A 24,756-nucleotide genomic window follows, 5' to 3' on the forward strand; every position below is an offset into this window, starting at 1 on the left:
TACTTGGATCCTTGACTTGTCCTGTAAAACACATCTCATCTTTAATTGCATAAATCAATAATGATCAGATCAATGAAATGATCAGTTTTAAGTAAAAGTTTGCATTGCTTCATGGGTAATTGATCCCTGGTTTGCTTGTACAGACTGATACACATTTTGCCCTCCTTAAATTGATTTTAAACATTCACATTCCACTGTATTCACACAAAAACTGGACGGTTGTGCAGATATGTGATTTCGAACGTAATTGGTGTGATACAATCAGAAAATAAGTTTTACTTCTCTGATTCACTGCTTTGTTGAAGGTAACTGCTGCTCCTCTGTCTCCTCATCGTCGAGCCGTGGACGAGTGGCCACCACACAGCAGCCAAAATATTTCACAGAGTATGTATTTAAATTATGCTATAACGTCAAGAATCAACGTCGAGCACGACAGATGTCTTATACATGCATGCTGAGTCCAATCAGCTTCATTTAAATATTCATGTTTTCTGTCTCAAAGCAGGCACCAGAATGGAACTCCTAGCAAGCACACAGAGCCCTGTTAAAGGTTAAATTTACTTCACTTCATTTCACTTTATTACAGCATTATTTATCCTCTTTAGGATAGTTCAAGAGAGTCCATTTGCATATTTGTCCTATTGAAGTGCAGCATGCAGGCAGAAGTAGAGTGTCAACTGCATAAAGATGTATATTCAAAATTCCTTACGGTTGTCCATTATTAGAAACCTCATAAACCATCGTATTAAAATTCCCATCCTTGCCCAGTATGGTATTTGGTCCTCAGTTTGTCCATCACTGAGATACCAGAGGTGAGAGGACCATGAATGTACTTCATCTACTATATTGAGAGTCAGTATTTGAAGAGTAAGACCAAATAGTGTCAATAAAAACATTGTTGAAGTTTGATAAAACCTTTTGGATCACTGTGAAGGAGATTAGCTCTAATGGTTCAGTGTGTGTATGTTTGGAAATATGACTTTGTTCATTTGTTTCCTTTGTGGTCTAGCATGGTTGGGAACTGCTCGGTGCTCATTATTGGTCCTGTTACAGTGCATATGTCTACAAATGATCTATAATCTGTGTCCCAGTCAACATCTGAGAGAACGAACAAATTAGCATTCAGTAATTCAAGTGTTTGCTTTCACAGCCTTCTCTATAAGACTGAAGACATTACCAGAATAAGTCTGCTGGGTAAAATAATTACTATCCACTGTATCAAGTCATTACTTTAAAATGGTCAGTAATTTGTTCGCAGTAATATAATTGCACTGTATTAAATGTTGAGTGGAATCAGTTAACAGCAGCCTGGCAGGGGTGTTTGTTATTCCCAGATGCGCTGCATTCAGAAGTCCGCTCCCTGTCTGAGCGTCTTATTTTGTGAGATTTTCATATGTTAATAGATCAGTGGAAATATAATTGAACACCGTAGATCTGTCTTTGTTCAGAGCAAACGCAGAGAGACTGGAGACTGCAGAGAGCTGCTTTTATAGGACATAGATTTCTCTATCACATGTTTTCAGGCCAGGAAAACTAACAGTTTTGGATCAAAAGACATGTCTGCTCTCCAGGGAGGCAGGCTTGGGTCAGGCCCAATGCAGATTTCATGCTATTCTGGACAGCTGAAAACCTGGATTCTGTTTCGCTTCTCAGCACTTTGCCAAAGTTCTGCCGTAATTTTTGTGCTCACAATTGCAAGTTTGTGACAGCTTACATTAACTCACCAATGTGACCGATGTCATGTTTTATAAATCTGTGTTTGCATCACTGACTGAGGTGATGACAGAATTTGGGACTGAAGAAGATTAGACTCACACCTTATGTCACAGTTATTGATATATGACATAATGTAAGTGGATGAGGTTGTTTTTCTACATTAGTAAGCATTTGCCCATTTCGTTTTTGAAGGTTGCAATGAATTAGATTTTCTTCTTTTTCTTCAAAATAAGAGCAAATCAAAAGTAACAAAGTAAGGTCACAAAGTCACCAAATTAGATCAAATGATGATACGTGATATTTATGACGTCTGATTCAACATGATGAACTTTGTGTATTTGTTGTGGAATCTAAATTCCTACATTGCTGCTTGAACTCAATACCTCTGTGTTTTTAAACTCAGTGGTTCTGTCATCAGCAAAATATCAGTTACTACCTCTCTGCAGTGAAATGCATCATCACCGTTCATTTGACACTGACGTATTAATCATAAAACCCCCTCATCTGTTAAATTTATTGGGCCTACCCTGTAATTTAGCCATTGCTACTTTTTCTGATCCATCTCCTAACACTCATTACTGCAAAACAGCTCCTAAATCTCCACAGAAGCTCAGGCATCGCCTTGAGCTCGGGCTCAAGCTGCAGCTCACAATGAGTGTATTAAATTTCATCAGCTCACCTGTAAATCAATCATAATCTTGGCTTGATGAAGAGAGTGAGTAAATGCTCCAAAGGCAAGAGGCAAATCTTGTAGTTTTTCTTAGATATTATCTGTCACGGGAAGTTTGTTTGAGCATTTCTTTCTGAGATTTTGCTTCACGGCCTCACTGTGAGTGGAACCAATAAGCAACTGGAACACTTATTAGTTAATTGCTTCGCTCAAGGACACATTTAAGAAACTTGTCCTTGACGGGGAGGATTTTATTTCCCGCCCTGATGTCCAAATTTTCCAACTTTATCAAATTTAGACTACATCTCTCAAAACCCCCAGGCTGCTGCTGCGCTGACCTTTCAAGGTTTATGAAGTAAAGTGATTATCTTCTGAACGGTAAAACGTGGTGTAAAATTGACATTGTTAATTCATACTGTAGATTTTGTTCTGAGCTCTGGAAATACTCCATCTATCTGCTGTGTCGTGATATAACTGATAGACAGTCGATAAACAGCAACGCATTTTGGCTTCAAGCTTATTTGACATGATTACACTCTGGTTAGAGCATAACTCTGAAATTTCAAGCTGCAAGCCTTTCATTTTTCTTTGCAGCAGTTTGTTTCTCCCGTTTGTTAACCACACATCCTCCACTTGGAAAGGGTAGTGCGTGGTTTGCCACTTTACACAGTTTGATTCATGCCCCCAACACTACACTGATATAATAACCAAATTGGCTCGGTGATGTTTTGTCATACCAGGCGAATCCTCTTGCTGTTCAGCAGATAATCCTGTGGTGCCAACAGTAAATCATCACCAAAGATGGAGGGTTTGACCACATGCAAACCTGCGAACTCCAAACAGCAAAATCGACCCTGAAATGTAAAGTGCATTGGTCCTGGTTTATTGTAATTATCCGAGGAACTAGTGTCCACAAGAGGGAAGTGTTATCACATTCATCCTCCCATTCATTTACCGGCAGGGGCTACCTTCACCGGCTTCCTTCTGGAGAAAAGGATGACTTAGCTGAAGTGTGAGAAGGAAAGAAGGAAGGACGGAAGGAAGGAAGGAGGGAAGGAGGGAAGGAAGGAAGGAAGGAAGGAAGGGAAAGGTGGGCTGAGTTTGATCAGTCAGCTCTCACAGCTGAGTCATGAGGTAAGCTAGACTCCCTCCCCCCTTTATTTCTCCCCATGCACAAGCACACACTCATATGGTCAAAGATGTGAGGAAAATGAAAGTCATTTTTTCCCTCTAAGATCATCGTAAAAACATTTCCTCCTGTGTCACTTCCCTCTGCAGGAAGGATGACTGTGAGGATGACTGTTTTAATCATATTTTAGCTTCCACTGCCCCACCCTGACTTATTTATTAGACTCATGGTTCACTTTATGTCTGAGGTGCTGCATGGTGGCCTCAGTGCAGAAACTACTGCAAATTCTCACTTATTTTAACTTATTTGAAACTAATGGTGTGAGACGTGGTGCTCTTTTGGTCTGTAAACATAAATGAGACTAGTTTCATTTTATTATTACTGGATTTGAATGATCTCATCGTATTTTCAGTTTTTCTGTTTGGGAGAAATCTACCAAAACAAAAGCACACATTTTGTCCTTCATTTCGCTGACTGTCAAAGCAGGCATGTGACGGAGGTTTATATGGGCCAAACCATTTGTTGTATTCAGCTAAATGTCAGTTTTAGTTGTGATTCTCACTTCCTTTGAGTGTCGGTTTCGGTGGACCTGTGGGAGATTTCGACTTAGAAGAGTTTCATTTCGGCGTGACTGGACATGTTGTGTTCTTGTCCTTTTATCACCTCCCCCCCCGGTCGCTTCGATCTGTCTCGGTCATCCTGCAATAAAAATTAAAAATGTCTGTCACCAAATGAGTCATTTCAAAGTTTCAACGGCCCTGGACGCGCAAGGTAAAGTTTAAGTCACTTCCTAGGGGGGCTACGGGCTGCTGTGCTTCATCCAGGCGATGCGTTTGCGTTTTGGAGGACAATCCAGGCTCCTCCCTTGCACAACGTCACCCGATCCCGATCTCTCTCCCAAAGCGTCAGCGATAGTCAGAAACATTCTGTGGCGGTAGATCAGCGGGGCGGTGCGCATTGCTGGATAAAGCTTCACTGTATTTCATCCTAAACGACTGAGAAAAGGGGGGGCTCATCCCACCATTTCTACAGTTACAACTTCACCGGCCTGGTGTGCTGATCTCTCCGGCTGGCCGTGGCTGCAGGCGGGGAGAACCGGGAACTTAAGGAACTAAAACAGGGACGGTGCCAGCAGATTATCACTTAGGTGCTGTGTCAGTGTTGCAGACGGAAGAGCAAGGCGACGTTTCCCCGGAGGAACTCTCCAAGTGTTGGAAACTTCCCAGCACAGCATCGATCGAGGACCTCCCGCCCACTTTACTGCTCCACAATCCTGGAAAGGGGGGGGAGAGAGAGTCCTGCAGCCGCTGCGGTGGATGGAGCAACAAAGGCTGGATGGTTAAACTAGAAGAGCTGCTTTGATAAGAACTCCCCTTTGTCTCCTCGCCTGCTGTTTCCTAAAATACTCCATCACCTACAAGGCAAATCTGCAGCCGCCTGGATCGCATTTCGGGGAGCCGGCCAGGTTCTACTTAGTGCAAACTCTCCGCCAGCAAGGGAACCGCCGCAGACGTGAAATTGATGCTTTGCCACGGAGACGCGCGCCACCGATTCTCTAGTTTTGCGAAAGTCTCCAACTGCTCAGCGAGGGAGCTAGACTAGTTCGGGACGAAGTGGGATTTGCAGAAGTTACATGCTTGGTCTTTGTCATCTCGATTGAGCCCCGTTCACCCACTCTCAGGTTATCAGAGAAGATCCGGATAGTTGCGGAGCCATGGCGATGTGTGTGGGGATATGGATACTCCTGTTAGCGCTGCACGTCCAAGGTAAGCCACAGCAATCCGACTTGAGCAGGGAATCATGACATCTGCCTTAATTTATCACCACCTCCCTGCTCCACAGTGTGTGTGTTTGTGTGCGTGTGCGCGCCGCGTGATGTTTTGCAATAACACAGTCTTGATTAACGCACGAATGGGTGGATCGATATGCGATTGCCTCGCTTGTATTTTGCAACAAGACGTGCAAACGAGAGAAGTATTTTCAGTCTTTGAATCCAACCCTCTCAAACGGCTGCAGAATACTTATTTGACTGTAAAATAATGAATTTACCCGCGCAGCAGGCAGATGGCGATATGCGCGAACCGTGCAGGCCAGCAGTCTCCCAAGTTTTCCAATATCTCATTGTAATGGCAACTCGGAGCCTCCGAGTGCTCCTTAATCATAATGTGGTCTGTTTTCCTCAGCTGCTGCGTGTTAGCTGAATATTGTAAATAATTATAATATTAAGCAGTCGTTATGTCCAGATCCTCCGTTTTAATCTGTAAACGGACGGTCCACAGGCCTTTTGCGGTTTTCATAGTCAGACATGATATTTTCTGAGGAAGAGTGACTCAGGATGTGGTGACATTTGTCTTTGGCCCCAGTCATACTCTGAGAAACTGTCCTAAATACATAACAGGGTTTAGTAGAGAGAGAGAGAGACACACACACACACACACACAGAGAGAGAGAGAGAGAGGTGGTGTGGTGTGTGTACGTGTGTTTTGGCCAGGGGATGAGGTGTTGAGGGAAACACTGGTGGCTGACAAACGTAGTGATAATTTGACATTGATCACCTGACATTAAAGCTTCCCAAAGTGGGCCCATTTAAACACATGTTTAATAAGTGTGTTTGACTCGTATCGGAAGGAGCATCATTATTCTGGTTATATTGACAGCCCTCTAATTGGGAAAACTAAACAAGCCAGCAACAAAACACCATGCATATATGGCCCCGTGTGTGTGTGTGTGTGTGTGTGTGTGTGTGTGTGATCCGTTATGCAGAAGGGGGCTTTTAAGGCATAGCTGAAAGTTTACTGGTTTGTTTACATCTTGGACAAGTAAATTCTGCCTGGCGCCCCTGTTGCAGGAAAGGATTGGAAGAGGGTCAAGTGTGGTGAAGAAATGTCATGTTTTGAACGACACTGATCTCATTCTCATTTTCTGTGACGGACTGCAGCGTGTACGTGCTCATTTGTGTTCTGGTGATGTCGCTCTGGTGATCCTTTTCCAGGCTATTAAGTGTAAAAAGTGTCTTCCAGGCAGAGCGTTTTGTCTTTATCTGGGCTGTTTCTTTCTCGCCTCCCTGGAGCTCGAGAACAAGCAGGATGTTGACCTTGTTCGCTGTGAGGCTCCTTATGGCATCATGTGTTTAAGACTGATTGAATACTTTGATCAAAAGCCCTGTCTGATTTACATTGAGATGATCCCTTTGCTTGTGGAGAAGATCAGGATTAGCTGGTTCCCTTGGGATTCACGGTGGAAATCTTTTGAAGCTGTTCACTCAAGGGAGTGGAAAATGTCTCAAAAATTGCACTTAAAGCGTCCTGGAAATGTCTCACTTGAGTAAAGCAGGAGTTGTATTTTAAATCTAATTAGGCGTCATATGAATGCACTTATTTCTTGTTTTCTTTTTTTTTTTTAAACTGCTGTAATTCATTTAAAAGCAAAATGAGGGCATCATTCAAGCCATCAGACATTTCCATGAAGGGGAGGGCTTGGAAATGTTTTATTTCAGCTGTTGTTTGGACTCATTTCTTTTGACATGCAAAAACAAGAATTTGGTCTTTCACCCTGAGGTTAAAGGGCGTTGCCATAAATGCCCACTGTCTTTGATGGCCCTAATTGATATACAACATGTTCCAGACTCTTCCCTCATTAGCCAGGCACAAACAAGTGTGGGAATGGCCCTCACAGATGCAAGTAGAAGCAAACCCTGTTGCAGTCAGCCATTAGGGAAAAGCCATTTGTGCTTGTCGTTGTAATAACCGTTTGTAGAAAACACAAGGGTGCCAAATTCATAAACAGAAAATATTCCAGCCTGCTCGCCAAATCGATTATCAAAAAGGAACACTGAGAATAATGGATCTGTGAATAATAATGGCAGCTCTGTTCCTGCTTTCTTACATTAGTACTTGCTCTCTCCAGTACTCCAGACTGATATTTAATTGGGTGTGAATTGAGTGAGCAACCAGGTGGTTGTTTATGGCTTGGCTCCATCCTCGGGTCCTGGTGCTCCACGAGCCCATATAGATATCACTCTCAGTGGTGGGATAAGGAGATTTTCCAGCTCTAATTCCTCATCTTAGTTGGATTAAACATTTGGGAAATTAATGCTGAATGGTGGACACGCATCAACTTTGAATGTACTATTATTCAGGAAGGGAATTTGTGTAGCTGTGAATTATAATCTTTGTAATAACTTGGCAGTGCGCACGCCAAAAGCTTTCTGCTGGGGACCCATGTTGTTGGGTTCTGCCAGTCAATTCATGCAGTCTCATATGAGTTTTTCTTGAATGCTTGGTAGTAAGTTTCTTTACTGCAACACAGCTGCATTAGTTTGTTTGTCACTGCCCTTTAACTGTGTTAATTTGTTGGTTGATTGTCATGTGCCGTCCTCTGACACGCAAACCACGGGTGATATTTCCTGTTTTGTTGTGATGGACAGCTTTATTGTTTCGACTCTCTAGGGTTAATTGTGCAGCTAAATGCCTGATTTCTATGCACCAGCTTGTCACCGAAGCCACCGAAGCCTGACGCGCAGCAGTTCGTTTTGACTCATGGCAGATGGTCACGTGCTGCACTGCTCCAGCGTGTGTTTCTTTTTCAGACTCATTCGAAGTCTGCTTTTGTGTTTCAAATGCCCCGTACTTTGGCTGGAGCGATTGATTGATTGATTGGTTGAACAGTTGGGGGGTTTGAGGACAATTGCAGGCATGTTCATAGTGTTGAAACAGGTGTTTGATGTTGGAACAGGCAGGAAAATGTTTCCTCAGATGGGTCATGGAACAAATACTGCGGTCCCTTTGGAATATGGTAATTAGCGTTTTGACTGTGCTGATTTCTTCTCTCTTTTGAAGGCAACTGTAATTGCTGGTCTGTGGCATTTTGCATGTCTTTTGGATGACAGTTGTGATATAGTGAAGTGCAGAGAGTCACCATGAGATTGTTTGGGCCTCGATGGTTTGAGTGTAAATGCAAATTGCTCTGATCCCCATTCCTTCGGGGAGTCTCCCTTTGGTCCCCGCTGAGGTGATGGATGGCAGAGAGAGCTCCGAGTCCTGGGAGACTAGCTTGAGGGGAGCTGACAGGAGATTAAGCTTCACTTTTGCCGTAGGAACTAATGGAGGCCACTCGAACTTCATCTCTTTGAGCATTTAGCTCATTGTGGTTCTGCTGTCAGCTCTTCAGTAAGTCCTTTTCACAACACGCCATGAAATGTCTTTTTTTGGTCTGCTATGATTCTAGAAATGGAGTGGCCATTCATTAATTTCAGGAGCTGCTCTCGATTTTTCTTTTCTTTGGCAAAATATGTGAATTAGCTAAGTTTATTTCCATACGCCGTAGCTCCAAGATCCAAGAGGGACATTTTCGCTTCTCTTTGTGAGTTCCTGATGCGTGTTTTCAGCCCCCGTGGTCTCTGCATAAAGGCTGTGTATCACAAAATTGATGAATAAAACATGACAATAAGCAGTGAACCTAAATAATGGAAAGGTTATGGCAAAAGGAGTGTTGTCTGCATGCAGAAGACTTCACAAATAGTATTAAAGACAAAATGAATGTTAAATGAAGTTTGCCTGTTCTGTCATTTGAATTCTGCAGTTCATCTGCACGATTTTAAGGAACAAATGGAGGTCACATGACCTTTAGTGTGCAGCTTGCAGCTATGTCTTAATGATTTCAGAAAACAATCTAATTACATTGTTTCGGACCGATATTGCGATTCAGTAGCCTGTGCAATTTTCTTTAAAGTATTTCATCTTCTTGATTATTTATTTATATATACAATCAGTAAAACATATTGTATACTGTCCTATAGTATGACCAACACAGCATGGGATGCAGCATACAAACTGCTCTTTCATACAGTCCAGGCCTTCGTGTTATGATGAAATGAGATGAATGATGCATGAATTGATATGAATTATGTATCTTTTATTTAGCTACTGAGTAAAAACTTTCCTCACAGTAGAATCTTGATAACATTAAGCCTTGAACACATGTAAAACAATCACTGTGACTAACTATTTAACATAATCTTATTAGAAAAATAAAAAAATAAATAAAAAGAACCACAAAGCGCTGCAGAACAACTGCTGATCTGTTGCGAACATTATCACATATTACTGATCTCCAGTCAGTTACAGTAACAGTTCACACAAAGCAAAGTGCAGAAACATAAAAAATAACCCTGCCACTCTAAGCATTAATATTCTGATAACTTGAAGCCCACCGGTAACATGTGAACATGATTTAACTTAAAAAAAAATAAGAGCAAGTGCTTCTCCTCTAACGCGCTAGGCCCTGCGTGAACATTATTTAAATATATATATAAAAAAATAAACATGAAGTACGAATTAAGGGACCACACTGACGATGGCTCCACCACACTAAAATATTCAGGTCCTTGTTGTAAGCCGTTTTGAGTCTCGCTCATAAGGAGTTATGCTCCCGAACATTTCGATCTGTGATCCCTGCGGGGTGGTAGTCGGCCCACTTAACACACACTGTCATACACAGCCTTGTGATGCTTTTTTAAAATGCAGGCTTACGTGTTGCCTCGGTTGGTAGCTATGGTGGTATATCACCTGATTCTGTCAAGCATCTTGTCTAAACCCGAAATGCGTCCAAACAGCTGACATACTCTTCCTCTTTGACACCAAAGTCATCTCTTTCCTTTCAGTCTTCTTTCACACAGCCGTCCTTATGCATGGCACTTCATCAGGTTGTGTTCTTTGTCACCTTTGCCCTCAGTCGCATGTGAGCATAAGGCAACGTGTGCGCGTGTGAGGACCACATTGTGTCTGACTCTCTGGTGTAGCGTTGAACTTTTCTTTTAATTGGAGCTTTTGTAATTTCAAAATTGCACTCCATTACACTGTGTTGTTGGTTTTATTTGGATTAGTCGTGCAGCTCCCCTGCATGTCTCTAATGACTGGGTCCCACATGACTGAATGAAATGATTTCCAGGGAAGTTTAGTCAAATATCACAAGTAATGTTTGCCCCAGACACTGAATGTCTAAAGTTACCAGCTTGATTTGTCAGGACATGCAGTTCAGTATCATATGCAGTGTTCTCATTGGGTCGTTATCTTGGCGTGTATAGTGTCTGTTAGGTGTCCTCCCCTGCAGTCACCGTGTTGAATCAGGATGGAAAACATGTTGTTTCATGTTTCATCTCAGATCACAAAATCAGCAAAGTAATGAAAAAGGTAATCGATAAAAGGGGCTAAAATCTCGCCCTGAGCTTTTCTGATTTGGCGTTAATCTGTCAAGCCATTTTCTTTCTATTTAGCTGATCCTTGTCAAGAGATTAAATAGTTAAATTGCTCTCCACTATGAGAATGGCACTGACTGACTACGCTTGTTCCATATTTTCCTTGCCATTTGTAAGATAGCTGTTCCAGCATCTGTGGATAGGTTTATTATAGTTCCTCGGTTGATGTAAATCCCTGAAGAAAAAGTAAATAATTTCACAAATTGGACGGATTCTGACCATCTGCACTGCTTTTATGTCACACAGTCTTGGCTTGCCCATAGTTTGTAGAGTTTCTTTGCACTATTTTTTCCCTTAATGCTCAGTTACTCTGGTTGCTACCTGTAATCAGTCATTTCAGTATAAGGCAAATCATATTTATTTCAGAGGAATTACATCAATTTTTGTGTTTTTCCCAGCCGGCTGTGTGAAGGGAATGCAGCCTTTTAATGCATCATTTAATTTTTTTATGCAGTCGTCTTGTATTTTCTGCTTCGCCTGTTTTAGAAAAGAAACCGTGTGGGAATAGCATTCTTTGCTTGTTGTGTCTGGGTTTACAACTGGGGCATTTAGTCACGGGCTGATCTGGGATTGAGAGAGTGGATAATTCCTGGTCTTCCCATTTAGACCATATGCCTTTAAAGTAAGGTAGATCTGATCAGCCCAACCCCCCCGTGCTACTGCATGAACAAGTCAATTTACAACAGGCAGCTGGGCTGATGTGCCTCCATTAAGGTGCAAAGAAGTCCTGATAACCAGTCAGTGAACAACCTGCCGAGTCTGAGGGTAAAGAGGAAAATGAATCCTGTAAGGTGGAAATAGGAAATCTGTTATGGCAGTTGAATTCTGACCTGATACCAGTGCTGCAGAAAAACCATCAAGCGGTGTCAGAGAAAAAAAAAATACTGTGCATTTTCTGTTGCCCGACTGGCTTGATTCGCTTTGAGGTTTTATTCCGTTGGCCGTGTGCTCGTCTTGGTCCGCTCTCCAAGCCAAACACTTGTGTCTGTGTTTCACTCACGGCTCCACTTTGTGAACTAGTTGAGGTGGACTGGGATTCATTTTAAAACTTGATGGACTAGTTGAAGCTGTTGCCATGTTTTTGCTGTTTGGCTCAGTTGAATTTTGTGCTGACTCGTGCAGTCTGTTGACAAGAACTGGCCTGCAGCTCTGCCTCTTGCTGTCGTGGGTCAGACCAATATATCAGTTGGCTGATGTACCGGGCCAGTATAGGCTTTAAATTAAATATTTAATGGCGGTTTCTCCCTGACAGCAATGTTGTTGTGCTGATGATATAATCCCAGTGTTAAGAAGTAACATTTAACTGTTTCTTTCTTCTTGCTGTAAGCATTTAAAGGAGCCATTTGGCTCTGGTTTCATTGTACATTTCAGGTCTTTTTGACATTCAACTGCTGAACAAGTGTCTTTTTTTTATCCTGGTATGTTTCTAAATTTGTGAACTCAAACGGGTCAACTCAGAAGACATTGAATATTTGCACAAACTGTTTCCAGCTTCTCACTGAAAACATCCATACTGCCTTCAAAAACCATATCTGTCAATTCCATTACAGGCCTTCCAGCTCAAGCACTGCACATGCCATCCACTGATAAATACCCTCCAGGGGTGAAGCTGAAATGGAATATTAGCTTGCAAAACACATTCAAATGAAAATATCTAACATTTCTAAAATTTAGCAGTGGTTTCTGTCTCTACTTACGGAAATATTTGGAATCAAAGTAGTATTGAAATTTCTGTCACTGTGGCACAGCATCCAGGGTTTCACAAGGCTCAGAGCTGATCTCCTGCCAGAACTTTACAGTTTTTGTCCTTCACTTTCTGCAGACTTGGGTGTACCCACCCCCCATCTCTCTTCTCCCCTTTCCTTCCTCTCCTGTCTCCTCGCTCTGCCTTTGAGGATGGTGCTTGTTGAGAGTCGGCTTGGTTAGCACTTGATACAAAAGGGGGTTTGTTTCATGAAATGTTTCCCTTTTTAATGAGTGATGGTGTTCGCTCATTTAATATTCCACACTGATATCTCTCTGGGAGCTGACTATGCTTCAAAGCAACAGCGTGGTTGTAAATGGGAGTTGGGGGGGTGGGGGGGAATAGCAGTGATGGTGGTATAGGGGGAGGGTGGGGACTGCTTCGAAAACACAAACACAGGTTTATTTATTCTCCCTGACATATAGCTAAGCTTCCAGTGTGCTGCAGCTTTGTGCAAAGCTCCTTAGTGCCCTCGTCCTGTGCAGACAGGCGAGCAAAATATGACTGATAACAGGTCAGCTCTGTCTGTCATATTTCTGTCAGTGTGCGACTGTCGTTCCTGTTTGCAACTGATCGACTGTAAAGGTAATTAAAAATTCATTTCAAAGGGATTTCATTCGTTTAAATGTGAATATTTCCAAGAATGTTTCACTTAGAGTTTCTTTACTCCACCTACGTCACAGCTGACATGATACGTTTCCCCCAGCTTGTCGTTATACTGAGATTGAGGTCAACCTACATGAGTGGCAGAAATTCTTCATTTTGCCTCTTTTTTTGTGCACATGGTGAAAGAGATGAAGATAAACACAGAGATGGCCTGCAGTTTGGCATTGATCCTTCCATTTTGTTAGCAGGGTCTATGCCAAAGCAACTAATGTAGTCTACTATCGATTCCCCAGTTTCAAGCCTGGCTGAATTTCACTTCAATGTTGCATTGTTTTGAGAAAGTCAGGTGTGCCAAATGGCCTTTGCCTCCTTCCTGTATGCCCTCTCCTTTTTTTAACTGACATTGCAACTATCAGTAGATTTTATGTTTAAATGTGTGTGTGAAAAAGAGGTGGGTGGGTGGTTGAGTAATCTAACCACTGGCCCCACCTCACAGTGAGGAAAGGGGTGCTGGTTATCCCTTCAAGTCTGCGTCAGCGCTGCACTTGACTTGTATAAAAGTAAAGCTTTAGGGTACGTCTCTGCTGTGCTGAAACTATATTTACTCTGCTAAATACAGTGCATTATATCACACATAAAGGAAGAAAATGAGGAGACCATGCAGTCTATTGAGTATTTTTTATTCCTGGGATTTACAGGAGACGTGTACTCTATGGACAAGGGACCAAAGGGACCTATACTCATAAATAGAAGATGGGCATGCACCCTCCACACTTCAGGTCTCCATCACAAAAAGTGCACACAGGGCTGCTGCAGTATCCCTAATGCATTGTGTCAGTGACATGGCTGGAAAGCAGGTCTCATAAGGACCTGGCAGTGTACCTGTCTGTCTCTTGTATCTTTGAGAGCCTCCAGTGTATGTGTGAGGTTGATATCTATGCGTGAAAATGTATGATAAAATTTTTACACATAGTACAGCTGATATTTATTGCTTTTACATGAACAAGGATACTTTAAATTGTTTTTTAATTGCAATAAAGATTATGACATGGCAGGACATTTTACAGTTGAAGAATAAACACCATTAAGAAAGAGGACAGAAAGTATCAGACGATTGTAGATTTTGATCACTAAAAAAATTAAAACATTATGCACAATAAACTTCAGTCAACAAACATGAAGGCCAAATGTTGCAACTTAATGTGTCAGTTTCTTTTTGTCTATCAGCCAACACACATGGTGACACCAGTACTTCTGTGCTATAGTCAACAGTGTTATTAAAAGTCTCAGAATGATCACTTTTCCAGATTTGTAAACTTTTGCTGCAAAATATTGCTGTTTTGGAGCACATGGCATTAGGAGAAGGCTGTCATGGCAACTGAAGTAAGGCTGACGTATTGGTAAGTTTAGAATACAGGAGGTCTTTGTTTAAGGTTACAGAACAATCCGGATCTCGTTGACTTCAGTCCGACTTTTGGTTTGTCTGGGTTACGTTTTAATATTTCCCCTGAAGGCAATCATTTCTAATGCATAATAGTTGCATATGAAATGCCTGTTGTTTCCCCGCCACCCACCTCTTTACTCCTCCTCCTTCTCCTCCTCCTCCTCACTTCTTCTTGCCTCTTCCAGCTGAATAACTTTGCCAGGGGTTTCCACATGGGAGCTTCCACTCTGGCAACACACGTCTTGCTTGGCTACGGGTTTGCAAGTGGAATTAACCAGTCAGGAATCTGGAGAGGGCTTTGATACCGGTAAAGGAATTGCGCAGGGCCATTTTGTACTTCACAACAATTGTCAGCTGAGCCATGAAGATGCCAAATGTCATGTCAGGCCAGAGAAACAGAAGGTCTGTTCGCCCTCGTGCTGAACATATGAGTTACAACATTTATATGACAATAAGTGATGCAGATACGAGTGGCCACAAGAACACCCACTCACTGACCTCGCATCCCCTTAGCTCACAGTCGCACATATGTGTGAGAATGAACAGTTCATTTTCCTGCCTTTATTGATGTATGAGATTTGAATTTCTTCCCCCCACTTTGACCATATGTTCTGTTCACTTAGAGCACAAACATCATAAATATTTATTTGGGATGCAGGGCTTGCAGTTGTTCTCGGCACTGTGTACCTCCTTTGTCAGCATTATGAAACTGAAAATAGAAGCTAAAGAGGAACAAATGTTGAAATGAGAAACTTGATAGGGTGGCTGTTTAATACCGCAGCAAAACCCTTAAAATACCTTCCCTCTTACGGCCTGCAGACTCATACCCTTCAGGATGCCAAGTTTCAAATTGTCCTGCAGAATGGGTTTAAGGATTTCACCTTCCGTTCTGATTGTAGGAAAAAAAATTTATGTGAAAAGGAGAATTGGAGATTTTCATGTAGACACTGTGGTGGATGGGAGTTTGTTGAGGGCCATGCTGTTCCTGAATGAGGCCATGTTCCAGGGGTGATTCTACTTTGTCTTGAAGTAGTGTTCTTGGCTAAAGTTTTTTTAGGCACATTGGGGCTGCTCGCTGCAAGAAAAGACTTGTGCAAATAAAAGTTCATTCAATTGTTTCCAGCTCATTAGGCCTTTTTTTCTGTTTCTGTGTGGGATGTCTGTGGACCCCCCAAACCAACTCATGTTCTCCACAAAGGCTAACCTCAAACAAGCATGTTGGCTGTTGCATAGCTGTAAGAACATTATGACACATAAAACATTCAATTAAATTAAAGCTTTGTAATGTGCTAAAGATCAGATTGTCAGTTAAATTAGTTTAATTAAAGCCTTTCTTAATTGGAGTAATGAATGATTCAGAAGCTCACTCAGAGCTTTTATAGCAATTGGGTCCAAGTCAAGGGGTTGTAGGGCCTTTTAAGAACAAAGAAGTTAATAACATGACAGAAAACAATTTCCTAGCTTAGGGAAATAAGCAAACAAAAACACACTAAGGTTCATACTTATGAACATTTGTATGAACACACTTAGGTTCATACAGAGACAATAAATAATAAATATATAAGTAAACACATCAGACAGTGTACATACTTGGACCTGCAGTACCATATCTGTCAAATATGTAGCTTATTTTGAGGCAATTTAATCATTCGGATGTATTTAAAAAACTGACCCCAAATGTCATCAGATTTGATTGGTAAATAAACAGTTGTTTTTTTTAATCTGTTAAAATATAGAGCATCTTTCTCCAACTAGTATAAGAAAGAGATAAAGGTTTTTTTTTCAGAAAGCCTTGCCAAGAGAGTCCTTTTTGAGTCTGTGGATGGAAGATAATGAAGGGATAATGCCAAATAAGGTGCCAAAAGCACTGGGTTCAATTCTCTCCCCGATAACATCAAACAGAGTATCAAAAGAGTATCAGAAATTTCTGACCACACCAAGAAGGCACTGTGCATTAGGTACTAACAATCAGTGGAGCATAGACAGATAAAGATTGGAGGCCAAAATGTACTGAACCCAGCTCTTGCATGAGTAACCAGCACGTTCTTGGAAGAGGGAGGAATAAGTGAGTGAATAGGAGCGTATATTAGATCTCTCAGTGAGACAAGATTGGTGGGATTGGCCTCTAGTGCCTGCCACATAGAAGGGGAATGAAAGGTCTCATATTCAAGCCAGTATTTTACAATCCTGATATTGCCAGCTTAATTATAAAACCTAAAGTTTGGCAAAGTCATTCCTCTCTAGGTCTCTCCAAATATAATTTACGCTGTCTGGAAACCTTCTTGCTCTGCATAAACTCTGAAATCAATTCATTCGTTTTCAGTGAAGTAATTTGTATAGTTAGAGATACATTAAGCACAGACCGTGATTCACAGTTTTATTGGAATGAGTTGAAAGGACGTATGTGTATTCTTGCATCTAGCACATAGGCAATGGTAAACTCAGTTTGTTGACCAACCTGAGTAAGCCCACAAGTTATTGGCCTTTAAACTTGGTGGGACAGGGTCATTGAGTGCCCCTCCATGTCCTTGCATTTTTTTAAGAAGAAGTCAGCTTGAGTGGTCAGTATAGCAGCCTTCACCAGGAGAGCGACTAACTGGTTAGTATGGTCATTAGCCGAGCATTCAAGGTCCGCAACAGTCGTGCCCTAGGCACATGGTACACTTTCACTTCACAGTGAAGTGAAACAGTGAAACATGTCTCATGATGTTGCATAACAGCAATTAATGTTCAGATACCTGGAAAATGCCTAACAAACTGTGATGAAACAATGGACTCTAGCACAGAGGAAGACAGGGAGACAGAAAAATGTTAAAAAGAAGAAAGCATGAGAAGATTAGATACAAAGTTTTTCAGTAAGGGATGAGTGGCTATGAGATATAAATATCGTACTGTTCTGATATGTTCAGTTTCTTTGCAAATTAACTGTCAAATACCAGCCAGGGATACGACACTCTCCCCTGGCAGATAACCTCTCTCTCAATGATCTCTGAAATAACGGAGTTTAATTTAGTGATTAGTGCATCTCGTCCATTATCTTTCTCATATTTGCCAACGGGGTCTTGTTAGCATCTGATGACAGTATACAGCCTTGGTCAGGAGACACTGAGGCTAGCCATGGCCTACTTTAGCCATCTGGGGTTGCGCTCGCCCCACCACCCTTGTGTTAGCACTAAGTTGGTAAAAAGTGACTAAAGGTTAATGCAAGCCGTTATGGAGCCTAAAGCTATGAAATATTGCAATACCTTGCAAAAGGATATATTAAAAAGTCACAGAAGCTCAAATGAAACATGTCCTACATCCTCTTTGCTCCCCCAAGTCAAGATTAAATGGAAGCCCCATGTTTCAATGGGCTGCTCAACATGCGATGAAAGTAGTTGGGATGAGACTAATTGGATTCACCCCACAAGGGTGTGTTTCATCCCTGCTGATCGTGAAATTTTGGTCAAGTTGAAAAAAGAAGAAGTTCCAGCTCGAGTGAGTGGTGCCTGAAAGAAAGTAATCCAAATAACAGGGGCATTCTGTATGCAGTCAGGTGGGGTTGAAAGAGTTAATCCTATTGATGGGTTTTGTTATTCTAGTGGGAGGTCCTCTGACTTCTCACCGCTGGAGAGATTGGGGTGAGTGAGTGAGTTTTGGGGGCAGTTTGTTGTACGCCGCACTTCCCCTGTCACCCTAAACCCTCTTTTCATTCTCACACTGCTGACGCTTTGTGACTGGCGTGAGGTGGGTCTTTGTTTTTGCAGGGAAGACCCAGGAAGGAGTGCACCGAAGCATGAACACGTGTGCATCGCTGAGTGCGCAGGTCCATACGCCAGTGCGCAGGCCCAAAGGCAGAGGCAGCTTCATGTTGCCGTCCTTTCTCCCCCCGATCCTGACCCACTTTCTTTTCCCCGCTAGTCGCTTCCTCTTTAATTGCCGCGCGGCACACTGAGGCCATCTGCTCAACTGAGGCCCGTCGCCATGGAGATGCTGGGAGGCTTTTCGGATTTGCTGTGGACTGACCAACAGGGAAATAGAGGTCAGGGAATGGGGGTAGGGTGTTGGACAGTCAGAGGGGCACCACAACTGTGTTATGAGATACTTGCTGGTAATAGTACACCTGTATGATACACCTGAAACAGACTCAGTCAGTTCCTCTCAGTGTGTTTTTTTAAAACAAGACGTACTTTATGTAAACATCAACACATCTTGCTACAAAATCAGCTTTTCAGGATGTGTGACAGATTCAGTTGGCCCTGAAAGGTTAAAACTGAGGGGCAGAAAACATGTTAATCCCCCAATTTATGAAATGTAAAAATAATGACTGTCCCAAACCAAATGTAAGTTTATACAAAACTTTTTCCACATACTGTTGTATTTGTTATGAGTCCAGAGGAGAAAAAGGTTTTGAGTATTACAAATGACACATCTCATTTTTACTGCAAGGGCACTTTTAGACAAGGCTCTATTTGTTTTGTATTAAATCGTTTTTTGACCTAATTATTTTGTACTGAAATTAATTAAACATTCGAGTCTGTCGACTCTGACAGCGTTTTGCATCACGTGCATCTGCGCCCTTTATTTCCGAAAAATAACAATAACAATAATAATAATAATAATAATAATAACTGACATTTCGCTCTGCGCATGTCCACGCAGAGATTGAGCACCTGCAGTTATGAAACGATCATTAGACTAAAACATTGAAATATACCAGTTCTGTTCATTATACTCAAAACGGACGGAGCAACCTAACGCAGACAAGTTAACTTACCGTTTTTACGTGATATGTTTGTAGTCGGGCTGTGATCTGCAAACTGCTGCTTGCAAATATTACATTCAACTTTTTTCCATTATCTGTTTTTATAAAATACTGCCACACTGCCAATGTCTTTGACATGGTAGAGGAGGACTGACTGTAAATGAAACGCTCAAAATTAAATAAATATTCTTCAAACCAAAGGACCGAGGTCTCCTACTACGTTCTTCAATCTGTCTGTCTCTAGTGGGTTGGACTAATCCAAAATAGTGAAAACAAGGGCGGTGTTCTGAAGACAGACTGTTACCTGTGAAACCGGGGTGCTGTGAACACACCCGCATTAGCACTTGGTACTTTCCTCCTGATTAAATTAACACGGCAAAAACAATCGACCAATCGGAATTTTGGTCGAGCCAATAAATCGACCAGTCGACCGGGGGATTACAGCCCTACCTTTAGACAAAAGGCTGTTTGTCTGAGTTAAGGTTGCTCTGTTGCCTCAGTCAGATATGATACTTAGTGTCATCTCATCTGCCTGCTCTGATCATATTGAGCCGTGTTCCTTCATCCTCATGAGTGTCTTTGTGTGTTTTGCTGCTGCTGCTTATTTCCCTTCCAATGACACGCCTCAGTGAGGGAGCGGTTGTGCTGTGTTTCCAATTAACACTCGGACGTATTTCAGAGCCGTGGTCTGTGCTGCTAGGTTGCCTCTTGCTCCACTGCCTGTCATCTGCACTTGCCTCAAGCCTGCCCTGCGTGTTGTTTAAACATTCAGATATTCCATGCTTCTTCCACAGAATCGTTTGGCCAAATAGCTAAATGTGCCATTTTATTCCAGGAGAATGTTTTACTTAAATGGCTCTAATGGAGTCTTGGTATTGACCTCTGGCCCGCACACAGAGCTGAGCTTTGGGAGACACTCTTTATATTTACTCCTCTTTTAAAGGTCAATATTGGTAGCTGTCATTTCTGAAGTGCCATTTATAGGTCAATACCTCATTAGTAATCTGGTGGAGTTTGGATCAAATGCAGCTGCTGTCTTGTCTGTGTCAATGAGCTGCAACCATTTCTGCTTTCAAGTTCAGAGCCACTGGATTCTGTTCCACTGATGCTGACATGTTTAATATCATTTAGTTAATGAATCTGGGCCTATTTTACCCCTGAGCTGTAAATAGTGATTACTTTCATTACTAGTTAATATGTTCTTCTTCTTTTATGTTCTTTTTTTTTAAAATTGTTGGATCTATAAAATGTAAGAAAAACGCTGAGAAATATCGTATAAGTTGGGGCGACTGGACTTTGGTTTAAAAGCAAAGACGCTTCACCTGTCATCCAAAAGGCTTCTTCAGTTCTGATTAACTGTAACCAGTTAGGTTGCTGGCACCCAGTTAATGCACTGGGTACATTAATACCTGAAACTCCTGACCAGTTAATTAGAGCTGAAGAAGCCTCTTGGATGAGAGGTGAAACGTCTTTGCTTTTAAACCGAAGTCTAGTTGCCCCAACGTAAGCTCTTCTACGCATGATGACCCGTATGACCGAGTATCTACACGGACATAATGAGAAATGTCCATCACAGTTTGCAAGAGTCCAGAGTGACGTCTTTAAGTTCCTCGTTTTGTTCTGCCAGCAGTCCAAAGCCCAGCAAATCCTGACATTTGACAGGCTGGAAACAGAGGATGTTTGATATTTTTTGCTTGATGAATGACTTAAATGATTAATAAATTATCCAAACAGTTGTCAATTAATTTTCAGCAATCAGAATCAATTAATCGGCACATTGTTCCAACTGTGTGCCTGTGTAGTCGACATGTCATGGCAGACAGACTAAACAGTGGAGGCAGCTGTGCACCTCTTCCTTTCTACTAGGTTGCTTAACAAGAGTCAGACCTCCTACGAAGGCTGTCAGAATGTGCCGACTTTGATGCCATCACTATCTGCATAGATGACTCAGACAGCTTATTTTGCTCCTCCATCACCCGCCAGTGACAGAGTAACACAGGAGGCTGTGACAGCAGAAAAGGTAGCCCTGTCAATTTAAACTCCAGCAAGCACTTGATCTCGGAGCTGCCCAAATGTACAGTCGGAGCTGAAAGTTAACAAGACAATGTGCCCGGTGCCTGTAATTGGACCGAGCCCCTTTTCAGCAGTGTGAAAAGATAGAGAGGCCGTCTGTCAGCCTGCTCTCTGGTCAAGGTCGTGATGTCGAGTGCTAGATGTGTTGTATTTGCTACCGTGCCCTTCGTCCTATTACAGCTTATCCAGCTGCTGCTGTGCAGAGGTGGGGTGAGAAATGCTGCGCTCTCTGGGCAACGCACTAGATTATGTGCTCGGAGAGATTAATCAAATTGCATGACGTTATGCTGTGAAGGTTTCATCCTGCCAGTCTTGCCGGCATGTGCCCCTTAAGCTGTATTGAATGTTGTTTTGTGTTTCCTTCCTGGCATTGCCAAAGGGACAGTATATTTATAGCTTGATATGAACTGCTGTAGTGATGAGAAATAAACTGTCTCTTCAAAGGATTATTCCATTGTGGAGCACAGTGGATGGACCTAGTTAGCTGAAGTGATTTTCATAGGCCTTGTTGTGCCAAACTCCTGATTGCAGTTTGAATGGAGGCCACGCTAAAGGAGAACTCTAATTACCCCTCCTCAAGTGCCCATGCTGACTATGCCGTGGTTCCTTTTTTGATTGTTTAACAAGGGACGTCTGCCTCTGCTCTTCATTTCTGAACAGAGCTTTATTGCTACTTTTAGTATCGTCCAACTCTGGACCGTGTCCATGGCTGTTTATGCTCAGGAGCCTGTAAATAAAAAAAAAAGAAAAGAAAAAAAAGATCATTTTTTATGGACAGCTTGGGGAAGAAAGGTTATTCTCTATTCAACACAACACAATCCACTCCACTCCACTGCTCAGCAGAATATTTATTTATTTATCCTCCCAGTGCCATTTTGGTCTGCACAATCCCGGGAGAAGAAAATGCATTAAGCCACTCACTGTATTTACTTGTGTTGGATTGATGCTGATGTGTGAGGGCAGGCTACATGATGGAGGATGGGAAATTGATCATCGGTGAATGAGTGTCAGGGGAATCTTGATATCCACAACTGCTTTTCCTGCTTTGAGCTTGAAGAATCCATCAAGCAGAAACTCACTGCCATCTGAGAATACAACTACTTACCACATAGATTAAGACGTTGCTGTTTCTTCAGGCATACACACTTCAGCGTTGTGCTTTATTTGACTGTATAGGAGAATTGAATGGGCTTGTTTGTACCCTCTAGGTTATTATAATGGGCAGAAAACGCCAAACATGCACACTTGTCAGGGCTGACGTGTGTCCTCTCGCGTGTGAATAGTGACGACATACTCAAGCACTGTGAAAATGAGGCCGTTCCCTAAGTTACACTTGCTCAAGAAGTATGTATTTGTAAAATAATTGGATCTGTTGCAGACTTACATTCCCTCTAGGAGTTTATGGCACTGCTTTCCAAATACAAACAAAAACAAAACAAAAGGAAAAAACATCCCACCTGTAAAATCAGCAATATTTACACCCTAATGCTTTGCAGCAGTAGCATTTGTCACTTTCATATTTCCTCTGCAGTGCAACTCCAAATCAACAAAACATTCCCCTTTGACTCGAAATCACTTTCCAGCCATTGCACTTTTGCCAAAGATAAACATAGGAAATGTAAGATTTCTTATGCTTCAGAAAAACCTGGAGCACAATTAAGCATCTTCAATCACAATCACTGCAGGATCAAAATAAATAATCATAACAATCCCAGCAGGAGGACCTGGCTGAGTACAGCTGGCTGTGAAGATGGCCATGGTTGTGTCATGTTTGGGCTGTTAGAAAGTGAAGGCAAGTGGTATTATTCTGGATAAAACGGAAAAGCGATGGGTGGATTAGCAGTTTTTCGCACTCAAAGAGAGCTGTAGAAAATATTCTGTCATTTGTTTGATAGTGTAAGAGTGTAGGCTTCTTGTGGAGAATCTCTCTATTGAGCAGGGGAATGACAGTTATGCGTTTTCAAGATAATCCCTGGAGCAAAGGTCTGGTTTATTTAACATTTACACAAAGAGTGTCTCCAAATCTAAGCACCGCTAAGAGTCTCTATTCTCCAAATACAGTCTGAATAATGAATGATATCCTTTTAAAATTCCCTGTGAGATAAACAAAAGCCAGGAATGAAGGGCTTATCTTGCGTGCCTTTGAGGTTTACCTTCCCACACACCTTGAACAGAGTTCTCATCTGACAAATCTGTTTTTTTTTTTTAATTTAAAAGGCCTGCAGAAATTTAAGAGGGAAACCAATGAAAACTACAATTAAAGGATGTTTTATATTTTGAATTAAAGACATTTCAAGGATAGGCATCAGGATCTTCCAGGCATGAATAAGCCCTTTGTGCTGTAGACTCATTTGTTTAGCTCGTCTAGATGTAAAGTGCTGATTTTCCTGTGCTGGATATGTAGACTTTGTGAATAACGGGAGGATTACGGGCATTACTGTTTCATGATAATGCTAGTTTGTTTGAATCCACATAATTGTCGATTATTTCTCAAGGAGTCTAACTTGCTCCCACAGGTTTGACGCCTGAATATGCAGGCTGCATTTGCCTTCACAAAATTGCCAGCTCATTATCGTAAATCAGATTTTGTTCTCAGCTGATTTCTCCAGTTGAACAAAGGTTTAATTAAAAATTAAAAGCCGCGCAATGAATTCACGTACATATTTTGATGCAGTTACTTTCAGACAACTTAAAAGTTAAGCGTGTCCCTCATGCCCCTCTTTCAGTCGCATAATGTCGCCATGGGTGGCTGAACTGCCTCCCTGTACCAGTTTGCTCAGAGGATTACTTAAATGTAGTTAATTAATATTCTTGACTGGTTATGTCTTTCAGATTATTCAGCACCATGACTTGAACCTTAGATTTATGATTAATATTTATAGAAGACTGTCAGGAGCTGTCAGCCTCTGTGAATCAACATGGCTTCAAAACTGAAGAGCCAGTTGATGTGCTATAAATCAAAGGATGAGCAGGGTAAAATCCCACCAAAATGGATAAAAAGCATCAATTTAGAAACGTGTAACCTTTCTGCAGGGAGACTTACTCTGTGATTTATTACTGCAAAGCTCTTTGCTCCTCCCCCTTCCATTATTTGCTTTAACTATTGGAGGGAATGAATATGTCCAAGAGACTGAATGAGCTCAGGCAGCATCGCCGCAACTCATGCATCACAGGGGAGTGTGTGTGTGTGTGTGCAGACTTCTCTGTTATGCAAAGTCATCTCACACACACACACACACACACACAGAACGGTAAGGTACTACTATACTAGCCATTCTCCCAGAGCGTGCTTGCATGCGTGCAAGTATTTTTAGTAACACACATGCACACATTGTGGTTTGTGTTTCCAACACGATGTGTCAGGACAGCATCATG

At 41.9% G+C, this 24,756-nt stretch overlaps 1 protein-coding gene across 4 annotated transcripts in view; it reads left to right on the plus strand.

The window, feature by feature from the left end:
* Positions 1–4,034: 4,034 nt before the first annotated feature.
* nectin1b (nectin cell adhesion molecule 1b) overlaps positions 4,035–24,756 on the plus strand; it is a 141,406-nt gene continuing 120,684 nt past the window's right edge. The window contains exon 1 of one of the 4 annotated variants that reach the window (XM_046389754.1): positions 4,035–5,281. In XM_046389754.1, coding sequence (XP_046245710.1) covers positions 5,230–5,281 — 52 coding nt within the window. In that variant the 5' untranslated portion in view covers positions 4,035–5,229. The remainder of the gene's footprint in view (positions 5,282–24,756) is intronic. The other 3 variants (XM_046389756.1, XM_046389757.1, XM_046389755.1) reach the window with 3 other exon arrangements.

Source organism: Scatophagus argus, chromosome 5, assembly GCF_020382885.2.
Source record: "Scatophagus argus isolate fScaArg1 chromosome 5, fScaArg1.pri, whole genome shotgun sequence".
NCBI lineage: Eukaryota > Metazoa > Chordata > Actinopteri > Scatophagidae > Scatophagus > Scatophagus argus.